We start from the raw sequence: 27,204 nt of genomic DNA on the forward strand, positions 1-27,204 counted from the left end.
AAGTGTTGGAACAAATGGAGAATGCAAAAGATACATAATGCCCATTTGGGGACCTCTGACACTACTGAAATATCAACAACCTTCTGTTTCTTCTTTGTGATGGACATTTATAACATGAGAATCTTGCCTCGTTCTGCAGAGAACACTTCTTTAGCTGTTAGCTGGGTTGGGAACCTTAGTCTCTTGGTTCTATCCCACAGTGACAAACAGGAAACAGAGATTAGTGGCAGTAGATGTGTTTTCAACCTGCTCACTTCTTCTGATAACTAGTACATTCAATATACTGTTTAAAAAAAATGTATTGTTTACTGTCACCCATATGAAACGAGCAGACAGATAGCGATTTTAATATGGAAGTCTTTTTTGGTCTAGTTCAGAATTTATTTTTTCATGTACTTACAGAAATTCAGGGATCAAATAATATTTTTATCCTTTCTAGTTCAGACTTTTAATAAAAATATTTTGGTTCTGTTTCATCCATTTATAGCAGGCAGCAATTTTTATAAATTTCATGAAGTGATTTTTTTGCAATTTTTTTTGATCAGCTCTACTCCAAGAGTGACAAATTTAATACTGTGGCAGAATTATTTAAAAATAATTCAGGAGATACAGCAGAAGTTCACTAATTGGCACTTTGCTCATCAGTTTCGGGATTTGGACACGAGCAGCAACATTCTCTCTATTCCTCAGCAAGATTTGATCGCTGAGTTCTGTTGAGAGCTCCATTATTAATAATGCTTCAGAATTAAGATTTTCAGAAGTGGTTGACTAAAGTTAGGCTCCTAAATACTTATTGGGGTATTTAAGTGGCGTGATTTTCAGAGGTGTTGAGCCTTAAGCATAACGTTCCAATACATTGGCCAAATACATGAACAAAGTCATTTCAGGATGCATCATCCTTGCTAATTTCGGAATTGATATTTGTCATTGAGGGATACATGTTAAGATATTTACTGTAATTTCCCAAAACAGCGTTCAGCAACATTTCCCCTGAAGTTGTATCGGCCGGGTCTGCAATAGAATATATCTTGTATGTTCTTATATCATTTTAAGGTGAATAATTGATAAAAAAATTCAAAATGGTTCCTGTCATAAATATAAAGGGAAGGGTAAACTTCTTTAAAATCCCTCCTGGCCAGAGAAAAAAAATCCTCTCACCTGTAAAGGGTTAAGAAGCTAAAGGTAACCTCACTGGCACCTGACCAAAATGACCAATGAGGAGGCAAGATACTTTCAAAAGCTGGGAGGAGGGAGAGAAACAAAGGGTCTGTGTGTCTGTCTATATGCTGTTTCTGCCGGGGATAGACCAGGAGTGGACTTTTATAACTTTTAGTAAGTAATCTAGCTAGGTATGTGTTAGATTATGATTTCTTTAAATGGCTGAGAAAAGAATTGTGCTGAATAGAATAACTATTTCTGTCTGTGTATCTTTTTTGTAATTTAAGGTTTTGCCTAGAGGGGTTCTCTATGTTCTGAATCTAATTACCCTGTAAGGTATCTACCATCCTGATTTTACAGGGGGATTTCCTTATTTCTATTTACTTCTATTTCTATTAAAAGTCTTCTTGTAAGAAAACTGAATACTTTTTCATTGTTCTCAGATCCAAGGGTTTGGGTCTGTGGTCACCTATGCAAATTGGTGAAGTTTTTTATCCAACATTTCCCTGGAAAGGGGGGTGCAAGTGTTGGGAGGATTGTTCATTGTTCTTAAGATCCAAGAGTCTGGGTCTGTAGTCACCTAGGCAAATTGGTGAGGCTTTTTACCAAACCTTGTCCAGAAAGTGGGGTGCAAGGTTTTGGGAAGTATTTTGGGGGGAAAGACGTGTCCAAACAGCTCTTCCCCAGTAACCAGTATTTGTTTGGTGGTGGTAGTGGCCAATCCAAGGACAAAAGGTGGAATATTTTGTACCTTGGGGAAGTTTTGACCTAAGCTGGTAAAGAGAAGCTTAGGAGGTTTTTCATGCAGGTCCCCACATCTGTACCCTAGCGTTCAGAGTGGGGAAGGAACCTTGACAGTTCCGTTTCTTAGTGTGGAAAAGGCTTAAAGATTACTTTTCTAACTCTCATTTTAAAGGTGCTAGCCCAGGTTCTTAAATAGTATACACAGTTAGTTCAGGGCAAATTAATCTCCTGATAGAATATTCTAGTGTTTTTTAAAAAGAGGCCATATTAAAAGGTTTGTGGAATCTTTAATATCCTCCGCTTCAGATACATCTACACTGTAATAAAAATCCTGTTACACCAAGTCTCTGAGCCTGGGTCAATTGACTTGGGCTCGTCGGGCTCAGGCTTTGGTGCTAAAAACTGCAGTGCAGACATTCAGGCTCTGACTGGAGCCTGGGCTCTTAGGCCACCTCTGTTGTTGGGTTTCAGAGCTTGCGCTCCAGCTCAAGCCTAAACATCTACACTGCAATTTTTAGCAGCACAACCTCAGCCCTGCAAGTCAGAATCAGGAGACTTGGGCCAGTTGTGGTCGTGCTGCGGGTCTTTTACTGTGGTGTAGCTGTACCCTTCCTCTCCTTATCATGGTGTCTTTTACATACACATTTTGGGTAAATAAAGGGGAGATTTTCAAAGTCACAAATGTTTTGAAATTAATCAGAATATAAAGCTGTACTCAGCATTCATTCAACAAGTGTTTAATATATTTTGAGTTTGAAAGCTATGTTAGTAAGCACTCTCACAGATCTACTGTTCCACAAAAACCTGCATTCAATTCAAGCATATAAACTTCTGCAATTCTAACTCCCTAAAGCTGTAACTCAAAAGTGGACAGTTTACTCCCATCTTCAGAATTTAATAGGCAGTAACAAAAAATTATCAACTTAAAGTAGGTAAAATACATTTGGCAACGAGGTATGGTTCCCATGCTGAACTCAGAGTTGAGATTGTGTGCTTGAGTGCAAGTTGGAGGAATTGGATGCAAGAAATCTCTTCCGCTTTCAGATCTGTGAATTACATCTTTATTGCTTCAAAAGCAAAGCATGGAATGTATAATGCAATTCTGAATTTACTTAATTCCTAACAAATTCATTTCTCTCTCTAAAATTAATCCAGACAAACAAGCAAAACTCAATTCCAGAAAGATTCAGGTCCTGCCTCCTTCTACTGAACAAGATGGGAAAGTATCATACATGTGCCTCATTGAGGATTTTTACCCAAATGTTAAGGTGACTTGGGAAGGCCACAAGAAGAATGCAGAGGATAATGCAATACATGAGGAAATTTCGCCCCTTGGTGACGATCAACCTTCATACTCAATGAGCAGCTGGCTGACCGTAGATAAAAATAGCAACAAGAATTATCGCTGCAAATATCAACATGAAAGCAAAGAAGATTCTCTCCCAATTGAATCTCCAGGTATATACTATATTATTAAAACTAGTTCTATATATATTCAGAGAGTTCACTGTTTCTTTACAATAAAACAGTAAAATGTATGACTGTTCCTGAAAGGGTTTGCGCTCTCCAGGCCACTATTAGTTTCCATCTCTCCATAAGCTGGCTGTCACTGAAGCTTCTCCATCAGAAGCTCAGTTTTGGCTCCTCTCCCCCAATTTAAAATCATTCTATAATGAATTAAAATGTTGGCTGAGATCCTCAGCTAGTGCAAAACAGCAAAACTCCACTGAAGTCAATGGAGCTCTGTAGATTTACACCAGCCACGGACCCGGCCTACAGTGTTTGGTTTTGAACAAGGGATACATATTGCAACAAAAGTAATAACACACACAGCACCTAGCTTATTAAAACAGACCAGAAGAATTACAGAAACCAAAATGAAAAAGATAATCCCTTTTCTCTTGCATTAAGAGAAGTAATTTCTGTTTGGTTCTTATCTGAGATACAATAAATTAATTACAGCAGATAAAAATCAAAAATACCTAAGAGATGGGCCTTAGACTGTATCCTCATCAGGATTATTTTCTTCTGCCTCTTGTACAGCTATTAGATAACATTACCACTACCCTGAATGCCAACAATCTCAGGCTGCCTCAGGCTCAAGACAAAACCAGGTGGCCAGGTTTTTATCTAACGAGTATACGTACACATTGCAAAGGGGCAAACACAACTGAGTAATTTGGTGGGACAAAATGCATCTGGCTCGACATGAACAGAAACTTGCATACACAGAAGGGCCAACGTCCAGAACCTGCAATCAGATCGGCTAGTCCAGACCTCTGCACCCATGCAAATGCCAAAGACTTCAAGTGAGCTCCTAACAGGCACAGAGGTTTGCACTGACTGATCTGATTGCAACATCAGTACCTAAATCTCGATATAAGGCATACAAGTACTCACTTGCAGGAGCATATGCATTTTTCCAGTTTTATCTCTAGTTGGTTTCGCACATCAGTTACTTGCTACTGAGCATTTACTCTGTGGATAGAATCTCGGTGCTCATTTTTTAAAATATAAACTTTCCATATTTGAGTCACTGTAGTTATAATATTTTCACCATCTTTCTCTTTGAACTTCTATCAAGAAAAGTATGCCTTCATTTTCAACAAGAATCCCATTTGACAATTAAATCCCTTTTACATGTTATGCTTTTATCAGACACCTTTTCAGACACCATTGTAGTGCCTCAAACCACGGGAGGTTGTATCAAGAATGCTGAAAACAGCACCACGATTTCCACAGGTAATTCTCATTTTTATACAATACAGTTAAGAATTAAGCACTATTTGATATGGTTAAGACAAAAGAGATAATATTCTCTCTTTCTAAAAGCTCTAAACATCATTACTTTAGATGTGGATAGACTCCCACTCTGGGGGTGCTCTGGGGCTGGAGTACCAATGGACAAAAAATAGTGGGTGCTAAGTACCCACCAGCCACCTGCCGATCAGCTGTTTAGTGGGAGGCATTGGGGGAGGGGCCGGAGCCGGTGGGGAGGAACAAGTGGGGTGAGGGCAGGGCACGCTCAGGGGAGGGGGCAGAGCATGGTGGGAAGAGGTGGGGCGGGATGCGGGGCCACGGGGAAGGGGGCAGAGCGGGGAGGAGAAGAAGCGGAGCCAGGGTGGGACCATAGGGAAAGCAATAGAGTGGGGTGGATCACCCACCTGGAAAAGAGAAAGTCAGCACCTGTCGCTGTAAGTTAACATCTGCTGTGGGTTACCAAAAGGGTCCAAAACCTAATCCCCACAGGCAGCTCAGGTTTCACGTTGTAGCAGTCCTGCTGAAATACATGTTTTGGTGGGATTTGTTGTGCTTTGTTAACATGCCTCATGGGTCATTGTTCTTTAACCTACACATGCCACTGGTCCTTAATCTAACATTTAACATATTAAATGTCAAAAAGTATGCTAAGCCAAACTTTTCAAATGGGGCGTAAAGGTGCTGAAAGCTTGAAGACCCAACTGATTTCAGTGTCATTTCAGTACTTCTGAAAATCAGACCACTTGATTGATCAGCTGCTTGGAAACAGATTCAGAACAAATGTAGGTTTCAGAGTAGCACCAGTGTTAGTCTGTATTCCCAAAAAGAAAAGGAGTACTTGTGACACCTTAGAGACTAACAAATTTATTTGAGCATAAGTTTTCGTGAGCTACAGCTCACTTCATTGGATGCATTCAGTGCATTTCCAATCATATACCATGTATACCTATGCCATATTGCATAATTACTGCAATCATATACCATGTATACCTTACACTATCACACGTGGTTTTATAGTTATTTTTCTTTGCGGCTATAGAGTATGCAACATTAACCACTTGTTGTTCTTGTTGTTGTTGTATTTTGTTGTAGATATTACAGACAGTTTCATGCACAGGACGGCGTATTTAATATACATTGTCCTACTCCTGAAAAGCACCATGTACTATGTCATCGTACTCTTCTTCATCTACAGGATGCAAAGTCCAATCAAGCACCGGAGAAAGAAACCTTAAACTTCTGCTTACAACTTCCAATGTCAGCATTTGTGTCTGAAATTTACTTTCCTTTGCCATAAGCCTGTTCGTATGAAATACCTTGCTCTAAATATTAAGACATGCATTTCAATTTGATTTGGTTGGCCATTTCTCTAATTAGCACAGATGGCTTCTTCTGCTTGAGAGCGAAGAGTTTTATATGTGACCATATTTCCTATTTTAATTTTACTTGTAACTGTGGAACTTCCAGGGCTGAGGCTACACTCCTTGATTTCAATAGGAATATTGCATCACAAAGTAGTGCAGAACCAGTCTCTTCGGCCCTTATCCTGCAAAAACACAAAGAACTTTCTGGTTGTGGATAGCCCAACTGCATTCAGTGAAGTCAATGGGAAAACTTGTCCCATAAATATTTGCAGGTGTGGAGTCCTAATCTAGAACTTAAAATTATTTCTCATTTCTTTCTACTAAGAACACTTATTTGCTTTATAAAACAAAAACAGGCTTCTGATATATGACTAATTTTTTTAACTGAAAGATTAATGGATTTTAAATAAAATTCAGTATTGCAGAATTCTGTCCACTATTTATTTCTTTAAAGGAAATCAATTCTAGGAACTGCAGGGGAGGATTCCCCAGTGGTCAGAGACCCATTTTTTTCATCCCCTGCACCCAACCATGTAATATATTTATCAAGCTTTTACCACAGTAGTATCTGAATGCCTCACAATCTCTAATGCATTTATCCACACAACACCGCTGTGAGATAAGGAAGTACTATTATGCCCATATTACAGATGAGGAACTGAAGTCTGTAGAGACTAAGTGACTTGCCCAAAGCCACATGGAAAGCCTGTGGCAGAAGACAGAATTAAACCCGTGTCTCCCAGGTCCCAGGCTAGCATTAAGCACAAGGCCATGCCTCGTCCCTTCAGCCCCAAACCTGTCTCTGTCCCCCTCTCTCATATCCACCCCTCCCCTTCAGCTCCTATCCTCCCCCACATCCATGCCTATATACACCAATATGCCTCCCTCTGCCGCTCCCTCTAGTCTGATCCGCCATTCGTTAACTCCAGTCCATTTCCTCCTCTGCTGTCCCACCTGTCCCTTCCGCTCCGCACTGTTTCCTGTACCCCACTGCTTCCCCCCCACTTCTGACAACCATTCCCCCCTCCCACTCTGCTTCTTCTCACACTCTGGTTCCTGCACCTGTCTCTCCCTGTGTTACCCCCCCCCCCCACACACACACACTCCTCACCCCTCTGCATTCTCAGTCAGGCTGCTTCCTCCTTCTCCTCCTCCTCATCCCCGGGTGCTAGCGGCAGGGGTGGGGAGGCACTGATCACACAGAAGAGAGTGGGTCCTTGCTCTCACATCTGGTGCTAAAGTGGCCTGCAGCAGCAACAGTGTTGTCAGCCTCAAAAAGATCTGGAGAAACTGGAGAAATGGTCTGAAGGAAATAGGATGAAATTCAGTAAGAACAAATGCAAAGTACTCCACTGAGGAAGGAACAATCAATTGCACACATACAAAATGCCTAGGAAGAAGGAGTACTGTGGTAAGGCATCTGGGGTCATAGTGACTCTCAAGTTAAATACCAGTCAACAATGTAACACTGTTGCAAGAAAAGTGAATGTCATTCTTCGGTGTATTAGCAGGCGTGTGATAAGCAATTCTTCTGCTCTACTCAGTAGTGGTTTAACGCATGGCCCCATGGAGCCCATACCCAGGGCCGGGGCCAATTTGGGAGCCCCTACAGGGGTGCTGGAACCTGTGAGGAACTGGGAGGCGACTGGCACCAGGATTGTGACCCCAACCTCTTCTCCTCCTCCTCTTTCTCCCAAGTCTCTGCCCCTTGCACCTCCGCACCCTTTCTTGCATGACCAAGTCACTTGTCCTCTCTGGGTTTCAGTTTCTCCTGCTGTGAACAATACCTGCCTCACATAGACAATGAAGCTTAATGAAATTCTAGGATAGAAAATGCAACACCAGTGCAAGTTATTATGCATGATGACTAGACCATGGCAAAATTCAGTTTTGCTCTCTCCAGACTTGCAAGACCAAATCATACGACAACTACCGTGCTATATAATGCATGACCATGACTTGGTAGATTTGCTAGGTGGAGGGGCAACAATGGGTGTATTTTGTGAAACCTCCCGCTGTGGCACTAACGTCAGTCGAGCCCCACCAAGGACACCAAGTGCAGCAGTGTTCGTCCTGGCGTTTTTATGCTGGTGTCTCTTAACCCTGCTCAGAGCAGGTCTACAAGACATGGTGGTAACAGGCCAGTGAAGGCTTTTGCCCTCACTACACCAGTTCTCCCAGGGATCACCAGGGAAGATTCACCAGCACGATTGCAATGCTGGGAGATATTCCCAATAAACTCTTGGCTAGTAGACAAGCCCTTTGACACAACCACCTGTACATTTAGGAGGAACCTCTCACTGTATGTTCCTTTTCTATTTTTCATACCCACTGTCAGTTATTTCCCAGAATTATTCTGCAGGTGGCCGTGTCTAGGTCTGTGAGAGAGATCAAATACTCTGGTTAGTTCCCTTCCAATTGCTAGAGTGTCATCCACCCCTTTTGTCTGAAATGAGATGGGCTCTCTCAGATGTTAGCTCTGTTCTGTTCTAAAATGTCTGTGTATGCAGAGAAAAATATTTTTCCCCTCCCCAGCAGCCATGTGAAAAGATACCAGTAAATTGGTAACACAAACTGCAACAATTCCAACATACAGCAAAATATATAACCAGGGTACAGGCTCCCAGCTGCTGTCCATAGACCTCTTTGTGTTCGTCTCTAGAGAGCTGTATGATCACATAATGCTGGTTCCTCCTCATTACCATCTATTAAATTTCAGTAATACAGCTAAAAATGAAATTCTCTCTCAGGTATTATTTTTCCATGTAAGCAATTACTACACAGATGTGATGTGATTGCGGATGCAAGGAGGAGGAGATGGTCAATGCTATTGGGAACGGGAGAGGGGTTGTAGTCGATGAGACATACCCTCTTTTAGTATGTGGACCACACAGTGAAAATGTTTGAGAACCGCCTGATCCAACAGTCTAATTACAACATTAAAATCAAATAGAAGCCACCATCTAGTTTCCATTTTAAGGAGTGAGGATTCCTTAATAGAAAAGCTGCAAGGACATGCATAAATTCTCTTTCTACTGTTTCTATTTGTATCAGCTTTATGAGGGCACAACAATGTGAATTCATTAAATTCTCCAAGCACTCAAGAAACCAGGAATGCTTCATTACAAGTATTTTCCCAGCTACTGGTTAGAGTGCCTGGATATTTGAGCAAGGACACAGCAGCAGAAGTAAAGTACCACAGCTTCTTGTAAAATGAAAAGTCAACGTGACACTTCAAGCTGGATCAAGTACTTTGGCACAGGAACCAAACTAGTTGTTTCGGGTAAGTATTTTTATTCTTGATTGTTTTTTTTTTAGTAAATAGAATCAAGGGAACAGACAAAATAAATTGGACCTAATAAATGAATATTAAAAAAGGAATTTGCACATAATCCATGTATTGCTCTTGACCTGGGTATGGAACTCCCACGTCCACCAATGGGTTCGCTGAGGGCACTTTATGATCCTACTGAGTAAAGTGAGTACAAGGGTAAAAGGCTGGAATATTTACTGAATAGCTGTTAAGAATCAGGAAGGAGGGAAATGGAGAGATTTAAATTTAAAATAACGTCCAAATGCCAGCTAGTGTAAAATTCACAGCACAAGTTTCAATTTAGCACAAGTTTCAATTTAGGTGTGAGATTATTAAAAAGTTTGTTATTGTTAGGACTATATCAGTGTACGATGATTAACGAAGGAAAATTGCCGGAGGTGCAACAGTCTGCAGGTTCTCAGAAAGTTGTTTTACTGAAAGTATCTTTTCCCTTTTGTGTACAATAATCTTTATCGGATTAACGCTACAGAAACAGTCCAATCAATAATGTAAGTGCTAGTTAATGTTGAGTACAGAACAGTATTTACAATCCATTGTTTAGCAAATGTCATTTTCTAAACTATACACTAAGAGCATGTTAAAATGTAAAGTGAAACACAGAGATTGTGACTTGACAAAGGGCAGAGAGGGAGAGCCAGAAAAAAAGGCAAATCTCCTGAGTCTCCCTCTGGCGCTTTAACCACAAGACCATCCCTCCTATCCAGGCACATTGGAGATCATAGGACTAAATCCTGCTCATCCACTGAAATTAATGAAAGTGTGCGGTGACCAGGAATTCACCCCACTCAATTTTCCATGCCGAGATGTATTTCAAGGAACAAAAAACATTTCTGGTAGAAGGTGGCACAGGAATTCACAAAGTGTATAAACTCAATTTAATACTCCCACAATTAAGTCGCCAATAGCAAGCCTTGTTTAGACTGTGGACTTTGTATTTAAAATATGAACGTCAGAATTTGAATTCAGTGAAATTCATACCTTCATGATTCATTAGTTTTTGCAGAGGATTTCAGTGACGTGAGTATGGAGTAAAGTACTTTGGCTCCGGCACCAAACTGTTGGTTTCAAGTAAGTTTCTCAAGATGTTTTCAAAGCATACATTTACTCTGGGTGTTTACTATGCTTGTTATCCCCGACAAAAGCAAGCTATTCATAAATATACTGGGTGAAATCCTGATTCCTCTGAAATTAAAGGCAAAACTCCAATTGATTTCATTGGAGTCAGGATTTCACCCATTCTAGTCTCTCTAATTCAGAACGAACCAGTTACGCTTGCGTAATCAATGAGAATGATGTAAATTGTTTGGAGATCGTGTTTGGTATTGTCACACCGTGAGATGATTGTGCAAAAATATTCTGAAGTAGAACCACTCATTGTTAGCAGTGAATGTGAAATGTAGAACTTATGGGTTTTGTACAATACTGTATATTTAGCACCCCCTCATATCAGTTGTTGAGCTTCTTTAATGCTCATTCATTTAAATAGGAGTTGAGGATGATCAGCACTTGGAGGATCTGGGCATTAGGTAGCATTAAAAGGTACATTTCTAGTAGAAAACTCAATTGCATTAAGATATTCCTTTCCTAAAAAAAGCTGCAGTTCAGAAAGGCACTTAAACATGTTTTTGTTCGTATTCAGCAACGTATTTAAGCTTGCGCTTAATTAAAGGCCAAAACAAGGCCAAAATGCAGTAAATCATGTTCCAGATAGTGATGGTGAATAAAGAGGTGTGCTTATTTTTTACATAAACAGAAGGTATACATGATAGAGTAATCCTTTAAATAAAATACGATAATTGATCCAATAATACAATTCTCAATTTTATTTTTTAAAGATAATTTCCAATTGTTAAAATGTTTCAGCCATGTTTGGATTTCATGGGATTGAGAGAATTCTGTGTCTTTAATTAGGTTTATTCTTCCCTCCAGATACTGATAAATGGTCCTTGCTGGGTGCCTAGTCCTTGAGACAAACAAATATTTCTGAAGAGCAAATGTTTTCTGTTGGGTAAATATTTCTGATTACATCAAATGGCAGAAATTAGCCAAAATAATGGTTATGAATATACCCAATTTAAGAGCTATATTCTACCCTCAATCTATCGTTATCATTAGGAGCACCATCATGGAACGATGGCAGCGTGCAGGCTTAATTTTATTACCTCAGCCTGTGGACCCTAATTTTAAAAGTAATTTGTTCCTTTCCACAAATTATTAGTAACAGCTAATCTAAACCATATTGAATCAGATTAATTTTAGGGACAGATTTTCAGTGGCACATCTAACTTCACCATGATCCATCAATATAATGATACTAGATCTGTACAGTATTTTGCAAAGGATTTGCTCACTGTGATACTTCTAGTGGATATATCAAAGTATTTGGCTCTGGTACCAAGCTCATTGTAACAGGTAAGTTATGTGGTAATTACAGTAATGCAAAGCTAAAGAGACTTATTGTGATCATTGAAAATCTTTTTATTACAGGTAAGGTCAACAATTGTAAGCTTGATCTTGTGAAGTACTGAGCACTTAATGTTAGGTGCTGAACACTATCAATTCCTGTAGACTTCAGTGCAAGTCAGGGTTGTTGGCACCTGGTATGATTTGATTCCAAATACATCAACTTTTCAATCCCAGAGCAAACCTGCAATATTTACTGAGCGATTTAAAGTAGATTTTTTTTTCAAGGAAATAAATATTTCTAATATTTCAGCTACTAAACGTCATTTTTCAGAGGATGTGCCACCATAAGCATGCTGGTTCTTGGTCCAGTTGCAAAAATTTGTCTTAGCTTTGATATTACTCTATTTCATTTATTAAAATTCATTTATACAAAAAACATGCATAAAATTAAACAACTCTGAAAGAAGCAACATCATGCTTCTCATTTAAAACAAAAGAAGCAATCTCTGCAGTACTCAGTATCTTCATAGCTGAAATGTTGTAGTTACACCAGTGTAAGTGAAAGAATTTGGCCCTAGAGATTGTCCTCTTGTGTGACGTACCTTGGCATTGCAGGCAAACTGACACTTGCAATTATATAATATATATACTTAGGGATTGAGTCTTCTTTGCCCTGCTCTTGGAAGCCATTTACGCTCATGAAAAGTCGATGGGAAGTGCTACCATTCTGATTAAGTTGCACGTTACCCCCAGTTTGCATTGGTATAACTGACTGCACAAACACAGGACAAAGGAAAATCAGCTCCTTACTCTCTTAGAATCACTCTCTGCACATTTATATAAATCAGCTAGAACGGTCAGTCTATTTTAAACCTGAATTCACAATCAAGTTTACCTTAGTACCCCTATAGCTCTCAACTAACGGTAAATTGCTGTAATGCTGCCAATTAAAATACATACACTACCATAATTAATTCTAAAAATATCAGATCAGGATCAGCATGTTGCTTTCAGTGAATATTCTGTGGTATTAAGAATGTAGATACAATTTAGTTAGCATTATAGTTTAAAATGGACGGTTTTCCTCTTACCACAGTCAAAACAGCTGGTAAAGTTATGGGAGTTTTACCTGTCAAAGAGTGCAGGATCTTATACAGGTAAATCCTCTTACCTGTATAAGATCCTGCACTCTTTGACAGGTAAAACTCCCACAGCTTTACCAGCTGTTTTGACTGTGTAAGGAATGGAGAACCATGTCTGTGATATGTGTAGATTATTTATTACAGCATGAAGAGCTAAGATTGCTCACTTGCTTTATTAATGTATTAAACCTGTAGGATACAATCAAATGTTTCAGTAATAAAATATCTTTTCAAAGAGAAATATCAAATATTGGCTAAGTAAGTTCCTCCTGAGAAAAGAAAAAAATCTAAGATCATGGAGAAATTCAGATCCTGGCACAATTCTAAGTAAAATGAAAAGAAATTGTGGATGTTTGTGCCAGGGCTGAATTTGACTCCAGAATTACAGGAATCGGGGCAGTGTAAGTGAGAGCAGGGTCTATACCTACCAGAATTCTTCAGAATTCTTGCTTAGTGGAATAGATGAGTAAAAAGATTTGGAAACAGAACCAAGCTTGGTGCTGTCAACAAGCCTGACATAGGAATAATGGTGCTTCTCATGTTATATCCATTAAAGTGCATCTAGTCATCATGAAAGAAGTTTACATTAAAATGTTATAACTGGATTCTTCTGAATGTAATATTCTAGAAAAAAACCTGGTACTAATGGCAGGCTCAGTGCAGAAGCCAAAGACTGAATTGAATGTGGAGACTGAACTGTCCCCTCTCAGCCCTAGAGGTTGTCCTTCCAGGACAAAATTGACATGGCTTGGTGGGATGGTGTGAAGAAGCTTCCCTTGTACCTGCCTGTGTTGTATCTCTCCTGTGTAGAAAGGGATTCAGTCTATAATGCTATGTATATGGCAACTTTCAGAAGCACTCGGTCATTTTATTTGAAAATAAGAAAATAATTCACCAAAACTATACATTAAATTTCATAGAAGAAATAAATGCAAAAATATTTGGAATGCTTATTAAAAGGTTGTCCATTGTATGATGGAATTTACTTGGGATCTGGTAAAACAGAGTGCATTAAGAGCAGAGTGATCAGTGATTTAGTTATAAAGTACAAAGGAGCTACTATTACTGATATTTATTTTGATAAGATTCTCAAGTAGTCTAGGGTTGGTTTTAATTGGTTTGCTGCCTTTTGAAACAGTTCTAGGAATTGATTTTTGACATTACCGACTGAATATAACAAACTCTTTATAGAAAAAATACATAAGTATCTGATCTAAATCCCATTGGCCCTAAAAGACCAAATCCAAATTTATGGCAGAAAGGGATGTGCAGTTGTGAGCAAAGAATCTTCAGAGGACAGGTGTCCACCTGAAAAAACTTCATCACGATAGGCACTGTTGCTGGCACTTTTAGCAGAAATACCAAGAATTTAAGGGATATTAAGAATAATTTACCATCTCATCCTTTAAAGGTGACCTTTGCAAACAGGTTTCAAATACACTGTTTGGACCAGGTGAGAAATCCAGCATGAAATAAAACAGATTCTCCAGCAATGGTCCAAAATCACCCATCACATTTTACAATGGCATTACTAAGCACTGGGCCACTGTTGTAGAATGCTAAAGTATTTTCAATGTAGGCAGTTTCCAGTGCTGTCAGTTTGGCACCTTTCACAAGCACTAAATTCACTTTAGAAGAAAAATCGAAATTTCAAGTGATGCTGAGGGATCCCAGCCTGAGGAAATTCTAATGCATTTGAAGTTTTTGACTTATTGTGTATGTCCACTCCTGAAGTACTCCAAACATCCAGTGCAATCTATTGGAGTTTGGGGTGTCAGAGGAATACAGGATCAAGCATTTGCCATTTTGTAAGGAAAAGCCATTTAAATCACAAGCCTAGTATATTAAAGTGATTCTATCAACTTCTGTTCACAATTGCACATCAAACAATATGAAGCTATATTGGGCCACATGGAAGCTATATGGGCCAGATCCTCAGTGGAGCACCTTTGATTTGCAGCAGCTGACGATCTGGCCCATGAGTTTTTGCAAAGCACATGAACACAGTGACAACAATTATATCAAAGTCTTCGGCTCTGGCACAAAGCTCGTTGTTTCAAGTAAGTTCTATGGTAGCATAGAAAAAAATTATATGTGATAATATAAAATTAGAGACTGCAGAGCACAATTTATTCAAAAAGCATAACGGACAATGGAAACGTGATATGCAATCTACAGTAGAAGAATGAATGTCTTTACTATCTAAATATGAGGTTAATGTACAGAGTTGAGAGTAAAACAGATGAGTGATCACGTTGACAATTATTGATATAGAGGGGTATTTTACTCATCCTGAGTCAAAGCTGGGTTGTTCTCTTGCGTAGGGGTCAATGCCTCAGACCACGAGAACATCCAGTGCAGGGTGCAAGCCAAAGAGGCAATACTAGGGTACCCCTGTAAACCAAAGAACAGTGGGGATCGGGGGTAGGGGAGTGGTGAGGGCATGGAATGGCTAGTGGGTCTGACACTAGTGAAATCAACTGGCCAAAACACCTGCACAGTGGGTGGCCAACTGCATGGACTTTACTGAAGCTCCTGGGCTATGATGCTCTAGCTAGGTTGGGGGGAAGATTTCATCTTCCCATCCATCACGTAGCTCTCCTAGAGAAACCCCCTTTACTCAACTTAGTGCGGTGACCAGGATTTAGCATCTCATATCACAAGTACATATTAGTCAGCAGATGTAAGAAGTTAGTGGGTGGAAAGATGTCATGACAACGTCTTGAGAAAAGAAGATAGGTCACAGTCTACTGTAAAATGAGTATTTTTTCTAATGATATGCTTATTTATATTGGCATTTTAAAAATGCACCCATTTGACCACTCTGACAGTACAGGGACAAAAACACTGAGCATCCAGCAGAACTTAACTGAAATACCCTTTTCCATCAATCCACTAGGCAAGAGAAAATAGGTACAAGTCCAACATTAGGTCTCAAATGTCAAACAGATCCTCTCTGTCAGTGAAATGAATGATTTTTGTTTAAACAGAATTTAAAAGCTACCAAATTAATATTAATATACAGTATTTGAAAACACCAATGTAAGCTCACCCGGTATTGATTAATATTAATATATAGTATTTGAAAATACCAGTGTAAGCTCAATGTATTGAAATTTCCACCATTTCCTTGCTTGAATTAACTGGCTCTCAGTTGTGCCTATTTAGCAATATCTGTTCAGATCTGACCCCTCGGAATGGACATGCCTTGGGCAGTTTTTGTTGTAAGTTGTAACACTGTGGGAGCTGCGAAAATCTTTGGAACTGGCACAAAACTTGTCGTAACTAGTAAGTTTTCAGACAAACTATTTTAAACGTTTCATAATGGCAAAATCCATCAAATTAAGCTCAATCATTTATCTCGATGCAAGAATGTACACTGGCTAAAATTTTATTATTAGTGTAATAATTTATTAACAACACTAATGTTAATGAAACCATAAGTCACTGGCTAGCAACAGAAATGTCGTAACAATCCTTTTCTCGTTTGGGTGTAAATAATACCAGGTGCTGAGCACCCTCAATGTCCGTTGGCTTCAGTGGGAAATGAGAAGCGTTCCAAACTTCATAGGAGCATTCAGCACTTTGCTGGACCAAGCACATAATGCAAAATTAAAATTACAAGCATGCCATTTACTTATTTTTTAATAAATTCTGACGGCATAAAGGACTTTGTTCTCAAACATCAGCGGTTATTTACGTATGATAGTTTACCTGTAAGTGGCATGCAGATTGCAAACGCACACAAAAAGAGGTAGCACTGAGTCAATTACAACTTAACCCTGCAATTCTCCCTTTAGAAAACCTCCCATTGAAACTAATAGGAATTTCCTTTGAGCAAGGAGGGAAGCCAAAGGGCCCAAAGTAAATTGCCGTCTTAAAAAAAGAGAAGTGATACTTAAAGTAGTAAGAATATATCATGTATATTCTTTTACAGCATGCCTTCCTTGTTAAAAATTCCACTTAAATAAATTAGACAAGCGAGGTGTTTTGAAAAGTTAAATTGGACCAAAACAACAAGTAGCTCCACACTGGAAATTATAATTGACTTGGAAATTAAGAGTCTTATCTTCTTAAAGTGTCTTATTCAAAGGCCATTGAAGCCAAAGGAAAAAAGCCCTTTGGCCTTAAGGGGTTTTATATCTCGCCTAAAATGAGGCGAGATAGTTAAAACAGATTTTGCCCACTTATGCGCACACACATGCTGCTTATATATGTACAAAATTAAGATTTTTATATTGGATAGACACCCATCTAACCATGTACAAATACAAAAAACTACGTGCTTGTAGAAGTATCAACATGTAAACGTGACTCCAATTTCTAAAAACATCTAATGAGAAATGCCAGAAATAATCATTCGTTTTTGCAAAGCACAACATCACTGGGCACGAAGCTATGTAAAGGTTTTTTGAATACATACAAGACTTGAGTGAGTAAATCATTTGGTAAACCTACTGGTCAAGCCCAATCCTGTATTCCTGGGTGCTTATGGTTTATATGGAATGTAAGATTGAGCTCCAAATGTTGAACTAATTAGTGCTGGAGCATGAGGATCGAAATTGAAAAGAACAGAAAAATCAATTCCCAAAATTGGTGACAATTTCCAAAGTGAGGGAGCTCTTTAATGAAGAGATTTTTCTTGGTTAGGTAGTCTTACATTTCAGCTATTTCCTTCTAATTTCAAGATATTTTAAATCCTTTTTGACACAACCCTAATTACAAGGGTATAGTCTGGTTCAGTTCCAAGTAGTTTCAGAAAACTCTAGAATAGCCAGACAGCACAAAAATAAGCTGAAACCATTTTAGAAAAGGAACCTTCACAAGCGTTGACATCAAGGGGACTACTCACAAAGCATAAAATTAAGCACATGTGTAAGACTTTGTGGGAGAAGGGCCTAATCTATTTGTGTCTCAGTTGACTAAAGACAATTGCTGACATTATCAAAGGAGCCTGAATTTGAAAGGGATTTGGGCACCTAAATCCTTTCTTACTGCCTTTAAAAATTCCAACTAAATGTTTTGTGGAGTATAGGCCAACTATTTTGTTAAATGGCCTCTAATTTTTCACCTGCAATTAAGTGTTGGAACAAATAGAAAACGCACAGAATACATGGTGCCCATTTGGGGACCTTTGACACTACTGAAATATCAACAACCTTCCGTTTCTTCTTTGTGGTGCACATTTATAACATGAGAATGTTGCCTCGTTCCGCAGAGAATACTTCTTTGGCAGTTAGCTGGGTTGGGAACCTTATTCTCTTGGTTGTATCCCACAGTGACAAATAGGTATTTGAAATTAGCAGCAGTAGATGTGTTTTCAACCTGCTCACTTCTTGTGATTACTAGTAAATTTAATATACTGTTTAAAAAAATGTATCGTTGACTGTCAGCCATATAACAGGAGCAGACAGATCATGATTTTGGTAGGGAAGTCTTTTCTGACCTGGTTCAGTCTTATTTCATGCACTTACACAAACTTGGGGATGAAATAAAATTCAACATTCCCTCTATTCTAGGGGTTCTCAAACTGGGGGTCGGGACCCCTCAGGGGGTGACGAGGTTATTACATGGGTGTGGGGGTCGCAAGCTGTCAACTTCCACCCCAAACCCTGCTTTACCTCCAGTATTTATAATGATGTTAAATATATAAAAAGTGTTTTTAATTGATAAGGAGGGGTTTCATTCAGAGGCTTGCTATGTGAAAGGGGTCACCAGTTTGAGAGCCACAGCTCTATTCCTCAGCAAAGATTTGATCGCTGAGCTCTGTTGAGAGCTCCATTGTTAATAATGCTTCAGAATCAAGATTTTCAAAAGTGGTTGACTAAAGTTAGGCTCCTAAATACTTATTTGGGCATTTAAGTTTCTTGATTTTCAGAAGTGTTGAGCATTATGCATAACGCTCCATGACACTGGCCAAATACATGAACAAAGTCATTTCAGGATGTATCATCCTTGCTAATTTTGTAATTGATATTTGTCATTGAGGGATACAGGTTACTATATTTACTGTAATTTCCCAAAATGGCGTTCAGCAACAGTTTCCCTGAAGTTGTATCGGCTGGGTCTGCACTAGAATATATCTTGTGTGTTCTTATATCATTTTAAGGTGAAAAATTGATAAAAAATGTTTTCACAAAGGTTCAGTTTCTTAGTGTGGAAAAGGCTTAAAGATTACTTTTTTCTCTTTTTAAAGGTGCTAACTCAGGTTCTTAAATAGTAAATGCAGATAGTTCAGGGCAAATTTATCTCCTGATAGAATATTCTAGTGATTCTTAAAGAGAGAGGCCTTATTAAAAGGTTTGTGGAATCCTTAATACTCTTCCCTTCTGGTACATCTACATTGTAATAAAAATCCTGTAACACCAAGTCTCTGAGCCTGGGTCAAATTACTTGGGCTTGTGGTCTCAGGCTTTGGTGCTAAAAACTGCAGTGCAGACATTCAGGCTCTGACTGGAGCCTGGGCTCTTAGGCCACCTCCGTTGTTGGGTTTCAGAGCTTGTGCTCCAGCTCAAGCCTAAACATCAGTTGTACTCAGCATTCATTCAAAAAGTGTTTAATATATTTTGAGTTTGGAAGCCATGTTAGTAGGCAGTTTTCTGTTCCACAAAAACCTGCATTCAATTCTAGCACGTAAACTTCTGCAATTCCAGCTCCCTAAAGCTGTATCCCATAAGTGGATAATTTACTCCTAACTTCACAATTTAATATGCAGTAACAATATATTATAGACTTAAATAGTTCAAATACATTTGGCAACAGAATATCGTTCCCATGCTGAACTCAGAGTTAAGATTGTGGGCTTGAGTGCAAGTTGGAGGAATTGGATGCAAGAAATGAAATTGCCTCTCTTCCGCTTTCAAATCTGTGAATTCTTTATTGTTTCAAAAGCACAGCATACCATGTATACTGCAATTCTGAATTTACTTAATTTCTAACACATTCATTTCTCTCTCTAAAATGAATCCAGAGACAGAAGCAAAACTCGATCCCAAGAAGATCCAGGTCCTGCCTCCTTCTACTGAACAAGATGGGAAAGTAACACACATATGCCTTATTGAGGATTTTTACCCAAATGTCATTAAGGTGACTTGGGAAGACAACAAGAAGAATGCAGAGGAAAATGCGGTGCATGGGGAAATTTGGCCCCCTGATGACAATCAACTTTCATACTCAATAAGCAGCTGGCTGACCGTAGATAAAAATAGCGGCAAGAATTATCACTGCAAATATCAACATGAAAGCAAAGAAGATTCTCTCCCAATTGAATCTCCAGGTATATACTATATTATGAAAACTAGTGCTATATATATTTAAAGAGTTCACTGTTTCTTTACAATAAAACAGTAAAATGTATGACTGTTCCTGAAAGGGTTTGCGCTCTCCAGGCCACTATTAGTTTCCATCTCTCCATAAGCTGGCTGTCACTGAAGCTTCTCCATCAGAAGCTCAGTTTTGGCTCCTCTTCCCCAATTTAAAATCTTTCTATAATGACTGAAAATGTTGGCTGAGCTCCTCAGCTAGTGTAAAGCAGCAAAACGCCACTGACGTCAATGGAGCTCTGTAGATTTACACCAGCCACGGACCCGGCCTACAGTGTTTGGTTTTGAACAAGTGATACATATTGCAACAAAAGTAATAACACACACAGCATCTAACTTGTTGCAGCAGACCAGAAGAATTACACAAACCAAAATGAAAAAGATAATGCAAGAGAAAGAGAAAATAAATTAAGAGATTTGTTTAGTTCTTATCTCTACCAGATCTCAGATCTTTAAGAACAAAATCTTTCTCCATTCTTTTGACTGGATAGGTATTTTTCCAACTTCTGTTCACAGATAGCTAGATTCTCAGATGGTGTAAACTGGCATAGCTCTAGTCAAGTTAATAGAACCAGGCCAATTGACATTAGCTCAGAATCTAGCCCATTATCCTTACATTTCAGTTCTCAAAGTGCCATCTGATAAAAATATATTTTAAGGTTATTTATTGATTTGCAGTATGTATCTTACCCCCAGGTCTCAGTCAGCATGGAGGCAATTAATAAGAGCATATACAAATTTATCTATTTCAAATACAATGGAAAAATAGGCTTATTGACCACCACCACCCACCACCCCTTTGCACATCCAAAATGCCTAAAACATGGGCCTTAGACTGTATGCTGATCAGGATTATTTTCTTCTATCTCTTGTACAGCTATTAAACAACATCACCCCTACCCAGAATGCCAACAATCTCAGGCTGCCTCAGGCGGCCAGGTTTTTATCCCCCAAGTATACGTACACATTGCAAAGGGGCAAACACAACTGAGTAATTTGGTGGGACAAAATGCATCTGGCTTGACATGAACAGAAACTTGCATACACAGAAGGGCCAACGTCCAGAACCTGCAATCAGATCGGCTAGTCCAGACCTCTGCACCCATGCAAATGCCAAAGACTTCAAGTGAGCTCCTAACAGGCACAGAGGTTTGCACTGACTGATCTGATTGCAACATCAGTACCTAAATCTCAATATAAGGCATACAAGTACTCACTTGCAGGAGCATATGCATTTTTCCAGTTTTATCTCTAGTTGGTTTTGTACATCAGCTACGTGCTACAGAGCATTTACTCTGGATGGAATCTCAGTGCTCATTTTTTATATTAACTTTCCATATTTGAGTCACTGTAGTTATAATACTTTTACCATCTTTTTTTTCTTTGAACTTCTGTCAAGAAATGGGTGTGTTAATTTTCAACAAGAAAATTTGACAATTAAAGCCCTCTTTACATGTTATGCTTCTATCCTTTCAGACACCTCCGTAGTGACTCAAACCACAGCAGGCTGTACCAACAGACTTTTCACAGGTAATTGTGTCCAATTCTCATTCTCTCTACAATATAGTTAAGAATTAAGCACTATTTCATATGGTTCAGACAAAAATGAAAATATTCTCTTGTAAATAGTCCACACATAATTATTCTCGATGTGGAACACTGCCGAAAGTTAACATTTGCAGTGTGTCCAATAACTAATGCCCATGGGCAGCTCAGGTTAAATACTGTAGAGGTTCTGCTGAAATACATGTTTCGGTGGGATTTGTTGTGCTCTGTTAACATGCCACGTGTGTCATTCTTCTTTAGCCAACACATGCAACTGTTCTTTAATCTAATACGTAACATGTTAAATTATAAAAAGTATCCAAGGCCAAAATTTTCAAATGGTGTGTAAAGGTGCTGAATGCTTGATGACCCAACTGATTTCAGTATAATTTGTGGGTGATCAAGAAGTCTTAAAATCAAACCACTTTTATTTAGCTGCTTGAATATGGATTTAGAAGAAACTTAAGCATCCAGGTTTGAAAATTTTGGCCTAAAATCATGGCAACACCCTTCTGTAAACTGTCAGTGCCAGAAGCACTAGCATCATGCCTACTCCTTAGCAGACAGTAGCGATACCAGCATTGAGAGTGCCTCTTTTCTACCAGCTCTGCTGAATGAGCAGGTATATTCGGAATGTAGACTTGGTTAGCAGACACACTCATTTATGCATAGTCTGTTTAGCCAACATAGTTACTGCAATTGATTACTGTATAGACCTTCCACTATCAGACACATGGTTTTATACTTTTTTTTCCCTTGAGGCTGTAGAATATGCACCATTAACTGGGTTTTTTTTAAATCTTGTGTTGCTATTACAGTGAGTTTCATGCACAGGACGGCGTATTTAATATACATTGTCTTACTCCTGAAAAGCACCATGTACTACATCATCGTACTCTTCTTCATGTACGGAACGCGAAGTCCAATCAAGCGCCAGGGAAAGAAACCTTAAACTTCTTACACCTTCCAATGTCAGCATTTGTGTCTGAAATTTACTTTGCTTTGCCATAAGCCTGTTCATATGAAACACCTTGCTCTAAATATTAAGACATGCATTTCAATTTGATTTTGTTGGTTATTTCTCTGCACAGATGGCTTCTTCTGCTTAAGAGCACACAGTTTTACATGTTCATTTTTTCTATTTTATTATTTTAATTTTGAAACTGTGGAACTTAAAGGGCTCCTTGATTTCAATGGGAATTTTGCATCACAAAGCAGTGCAGGATCAGTTTCTTAGGCTCTTATCCTGCAAAAACACTTGTGCACACAAAGAACTTTTTGGATGTGGATAGGCCAACTGCATTCAGCAAAGTCAATGGGAAGACTCGTCCCATAAATATTTGCAGGGCTAGAGTCCCAATCTGTAATTTAAAATGATTTGTCATTTCATTTCTATTAATTTCATTTATTTCCTTTATAAAACAAAATAAGGCTTTGAAATATGAGTAATTGTTTTAAAAATGGAAAGATTAATGTATTTTAAATAAAATTCAGCATTACAAAATATTCTGTCCAGTTTATTTATTTAAAGGAAATCTAAACACTTTTTAAACAGTTTTTTCAAGGCAGACATACACAAGTCTGGAAGAGAATGGTAAAGCTAAACACACACACCTGCCTTATACATGGCAAACTTCCATATTATATCTTTTAACAACATACAAGTTACAATGAATGAAATACAATCTTCACTGGATATACCCTCTTCAGTACATGCCTAAAGAATTTCAAAAAGTGAAATACTCTCTTTAATGCATACTTTAAGCTCAAACAGTTCATTTTAAACCAATAAATAAAGGCAAGAGTTCTCGGATATCACTCTGAACTTTTCCGTGTCTCCAAACTCTGCAAGTCCTTATTTTCATTAATATTAATCTGTTCTAAAATTTTTGTCCAAGTCTGGGCAAATTATTGGCATAAGTACAACCACATTGGGCCCTGAATGCTTGCAGTATCCATATAGGAAAAATCATATTAGCTGTATTTTACATATATACACAATTAGCAGTATATCTTTAATAGCCTGTGCAGCTATGTTCTTAGTATTCCCACATCCGGTATGAAGATTACACAGGTTCTGCATACTTGTATTTACTTCTGAAGAGGTTAAAATTCTTTAAAGAAAACAATTGTGTTATTTCCCGAATCATACATAGGATGTGTTTTCCATTACTTAACCAACAAAACAATTTAATAAAAAAGTTTCCTACGGAACAGGGAAGTGGGAAAAACATACTGTAACTAAAATACTTCTGTTTTCAAAGGATGACAACATTTGCAGGAAAACTAAGTACTTTGTACCAAATTCTGCCATTCCCACTCATTTTAGAGTAATTTGTCCAATGAAATCAACAGGATTAGTTATAGATTAGGATACTATGTACTGTTCAATATAAGGGTGGAGCGTCTGGCCCTTATTCAGTAGGTAATGTCTTAGCCTTGAAACTTTTCAAACATACTGGTATTTAAATTGTCTAGCTTGGCCTGCTTAAGTGAAAATAAATACCTACAAAGCTATCTTTGGACCAAATACTTTACATACAATTACGATGGACTCTAGTACACATTTATATTTTGGAGAAAAACAAAACGAAACACACCCCTATTGCTGCTGTTGCAGTCCAGAACACAAGAAGACACAGCACAATCCACTAACATTAATAAGCCAAGTTTGCTCTGACCAGAGCAGATCCTCAGCTGACGTAAATTATCATAGCTCTTCAGCTCAGAATCAGGCCTGAGTTTTAAAGAAAAATATTTACCAAAAATACTTACCATTGAGACTTATTTTGTACTATGATTTCATTTTGTTTGCACAACACCCTGAACATGATAGCAGGAAGAGGGGAAACTTTTAAAAATTAATTAGATTGCAATAATTAGATTTGTAGTGCCGATTCTGCCCTCTCTGTTTGTTTTTATGGGAGCTATGTTCATAGCCATAAGCAGAACATATTTTTATGTTTTTAAGCTTCTTGTGGAAAGGCCTTTGCTTACCCCCAGCCCTGAGTGAAGTTACCTTGTAGCAATTACTGAGGTTTATCAAGTTTGCGGTAGCAAATTTCACAGCTGCAATGGCTCATGAGCACCGAACGTGACCTCCTGCTGCACTTTTACATGCTGAACATGGGAGCCGGGGGTTGTTTTAAGGCTTGTTTATTTTTGAGGCTTGAGTTATTTTGTTTGCTGGAAGATGTGGTTATTTAGTGGAAAATTCTATAAACTAAGCTAGTCACTGCTGTTTCAGAAAAGGTAGCTTGTGATTGGTGTGTGAGATAACATGAGGACAGTTAAACCACAGCCAGTCCTGCGCCCCACCACATACGTATTTACAAGCCACAGCTAATGGAAATACAAAGTAATCCAAAGACATGCCTGAGTTACATGTAGAGAGTACAGTAACACTTCACAGTCTATTACCATGGTATCTGTAGAAATAGTGCAGTTTAATCTACAGTGTGTTGGAGGCACATTAATGCACATAGACTACCATTGCAAGACTAGGAGGATTGCAGGAAAGCTACATGCACTGATGTTCCTCCTTCCTACTATGAAGTCATTACATGAAGTTAGATTTTGTCTAGTGAGGTTAATACCATTCAGGAGATAACCATCTTGTCAACTATGAGCGCAAGCGTCCTACCATACTATATCCACACACACGGTTGAATATCTATTTTCTACCGGTTATGATTTCATAGGTCACAGTGCCAGAATGACAATCCACATTCAATTAGGGCAACAGTTACTAAGAAATATGAATAATGTACAAATTCCACCCACCGCACATTGATTATAAAACAGCAATTGTTGATAAAAATGCTAGAAAAATGACAAGGGATTCACAGTCTGAAGGAAGCATGCGGTACTTCTAGAAATAAACACCATACAGTGACGTCTGCCAGTAGAGCACAAGTAAGATTCTTACACAGAAAACCTGAATAATGTAACGTTCACTACCAAAACACCGATACATGTTATGGCAACTACCCATGGATTATTCTCCCCCTCAAGTAAATGCTTCATGCAACTCTGGATGAAATATGATCTGCTAATGGCTGTTATAGAGCTGTGAAAAAAGCTACGGTTTCACTGTTTTTCTACTTGGTAATGTATGGCTAGGTTTTGAAACTACTGCTATCATATCACAGGGCACCTGCTACTCATTAAACCCTGAGTAAAGCATGGACATCCACATAAGAAGGTATAGGAGCATGGCTGTTATGCACCTGGGTGTTAAAATTAACAAACAAATGGCACAAGATTCTGAAGTAACTAGTAATTTGGGGTTATCCAATTTGTGACACCTTAAGTGCAGGTGCTCAGCACTTTCTGAAAATCAGGGCCCCTTTGAGGTGTCCCAAGTTGAGCACCCAAAAACTGAGACTCCCAAAAATCACACCCATAGGTTTAAAGTTTCCTATTTTCTCTGGCTAATGCTACTTAAAAAGGAGACTATCAGTAAAAACTGAATAGATTTTCTGTCTATGAATAGTTTTCATATCCTAGGCCTTAATTTCATTTTAAAGTAGGTTACAGTTTCCACCCTCCCACAATCCACATAATTATTGTAGAAGCTCATTTCCTGAAACCCTTCACCAAAACAGAGTTGTTTACTCTTTGCATTGAAAACTTTGTCCAAAACATTTATTAGAATAAATTCCACATTTGCCTCCTGCTTGAATAAACAGGATTCTACTGTTGCACAGGCTATATTTAGAGATTACACTCCACCACACGAGTCTGTCACAATAGGCAGGAATAAATTAACTTTACAGTGCTGTCCCATAAAATCTATACAAAAATGAAAGTCAACATAGACCATTTGTTTCCCAGTGAGAGACAAGGAGGTTGGAAAGGCAGGTCTTCATACTACGTGAAGGGACAGACAAACATGTCGTAATATGTCACATTGTTTTTATTAACATTTTTCTTTATTTTACAAAGAGTGCATAAGTCCATTAAAAAAAAGCATGGAGTTTAAAAAAAAAGAAAATGTAAAAATTAACAAGACAAATATTTAACAATGTAAAATAAATTTTATCTGGTGAATTCAAACAATCATTAAATATACTTCCATCATACAGAAGTGTTACTTCAATATATTACCAGGTCTACTGATTAGTTACACAAGCACAACACTTTCTAGTAGCTACCTAGTCGTTAGAAGATCAACTTCAAGAATCACTGAATACAAAATGGATGAGTAATTTTTCATAACAGCCATGAGGCAGTCTAATATATATATGTGAACAGAACAACTTTGTGAGGTATTACAGTACACGGGAATCACTCCTCTTTCCTCGCTAATAAATAAATTCTTTTGTTAGCAGTTCCACCAATAAGTCAACTGCAGACATTGTCATTACAGTTTCAAAATAGGCAATTCCCTAATGGCCTTTGATTCAGATTTTCACTCTGTAAGAGAT

The 27,204-nt window shown here is 38.4% G+C and overlaps 1 protein-coding gene and 2 gene segments (V, D, J or C); 2 read left to right on the forward strand and 1 right to left on the reverse strand.

Annotated features, from left to right (window-relative positions):
- The first annotated feature begins 1,134 nt into the window (after positions 1–1,134).
- On the forward strand, positions 1,135–6,079 carry LOC140907295 (T-cell receptor gamma chain C region C7.5-like). The segment is given in 4 exon segments: positions 1,135–1,332; positions 3,058–3,360; positions 4,561–4,644; positions 5,755–6,079. Coding segments are annotated over 4 exon segments (648 nt in total).
- A 10,026-nt stretch (positions 6,080–16,105) lies between these two features.
- On the forward strand, positions 16,106–23,347 carry LOC140907294 (T-cell receptor gamma chain C region C7.5-like). The segment is given in 4 exon segments: positions 16,106–16,196; positions 19,879–20,184; positions 21,707–21,760; positions 22,594–23,347. Coding segments are annotated over 4 exon segments (585 nt in total).
- Positions 23,280–27,204, reverse strand: part of STARD3NL (STARD3 N-terminal like) — a 42,808-nt gene continuing 38,883 nt past the window's right edge. For all 6 annotated transcript variants that reach the window (XM_073332867.1, XM_073332866.1, XM_073332862.1 and 3 more), the window contains one exon: positions 23,280–27,193. The gene's annotated coding sequence lies outside the window, so the exon portion shown is untranslated. The remainder of the gene's footprint in view (positions 27,194–27,204) is intronic.

Source organism: Lepidochelys kempii, chromosome 2 (assembly GCF_965140265.1).
Source record: "Lepidochelys kempii isolate rLepKem1 chromosome 2, rLepKem1.hap2, whole genome shotgun sequence".
In the NCBI taxonomy this organism is placed as follows: domain Eukaryota; kingdom Metazoa; phylum Chordata; order Testudines; family Cheloniidae; genus Lepidochelys; species Lepidochelys kempii.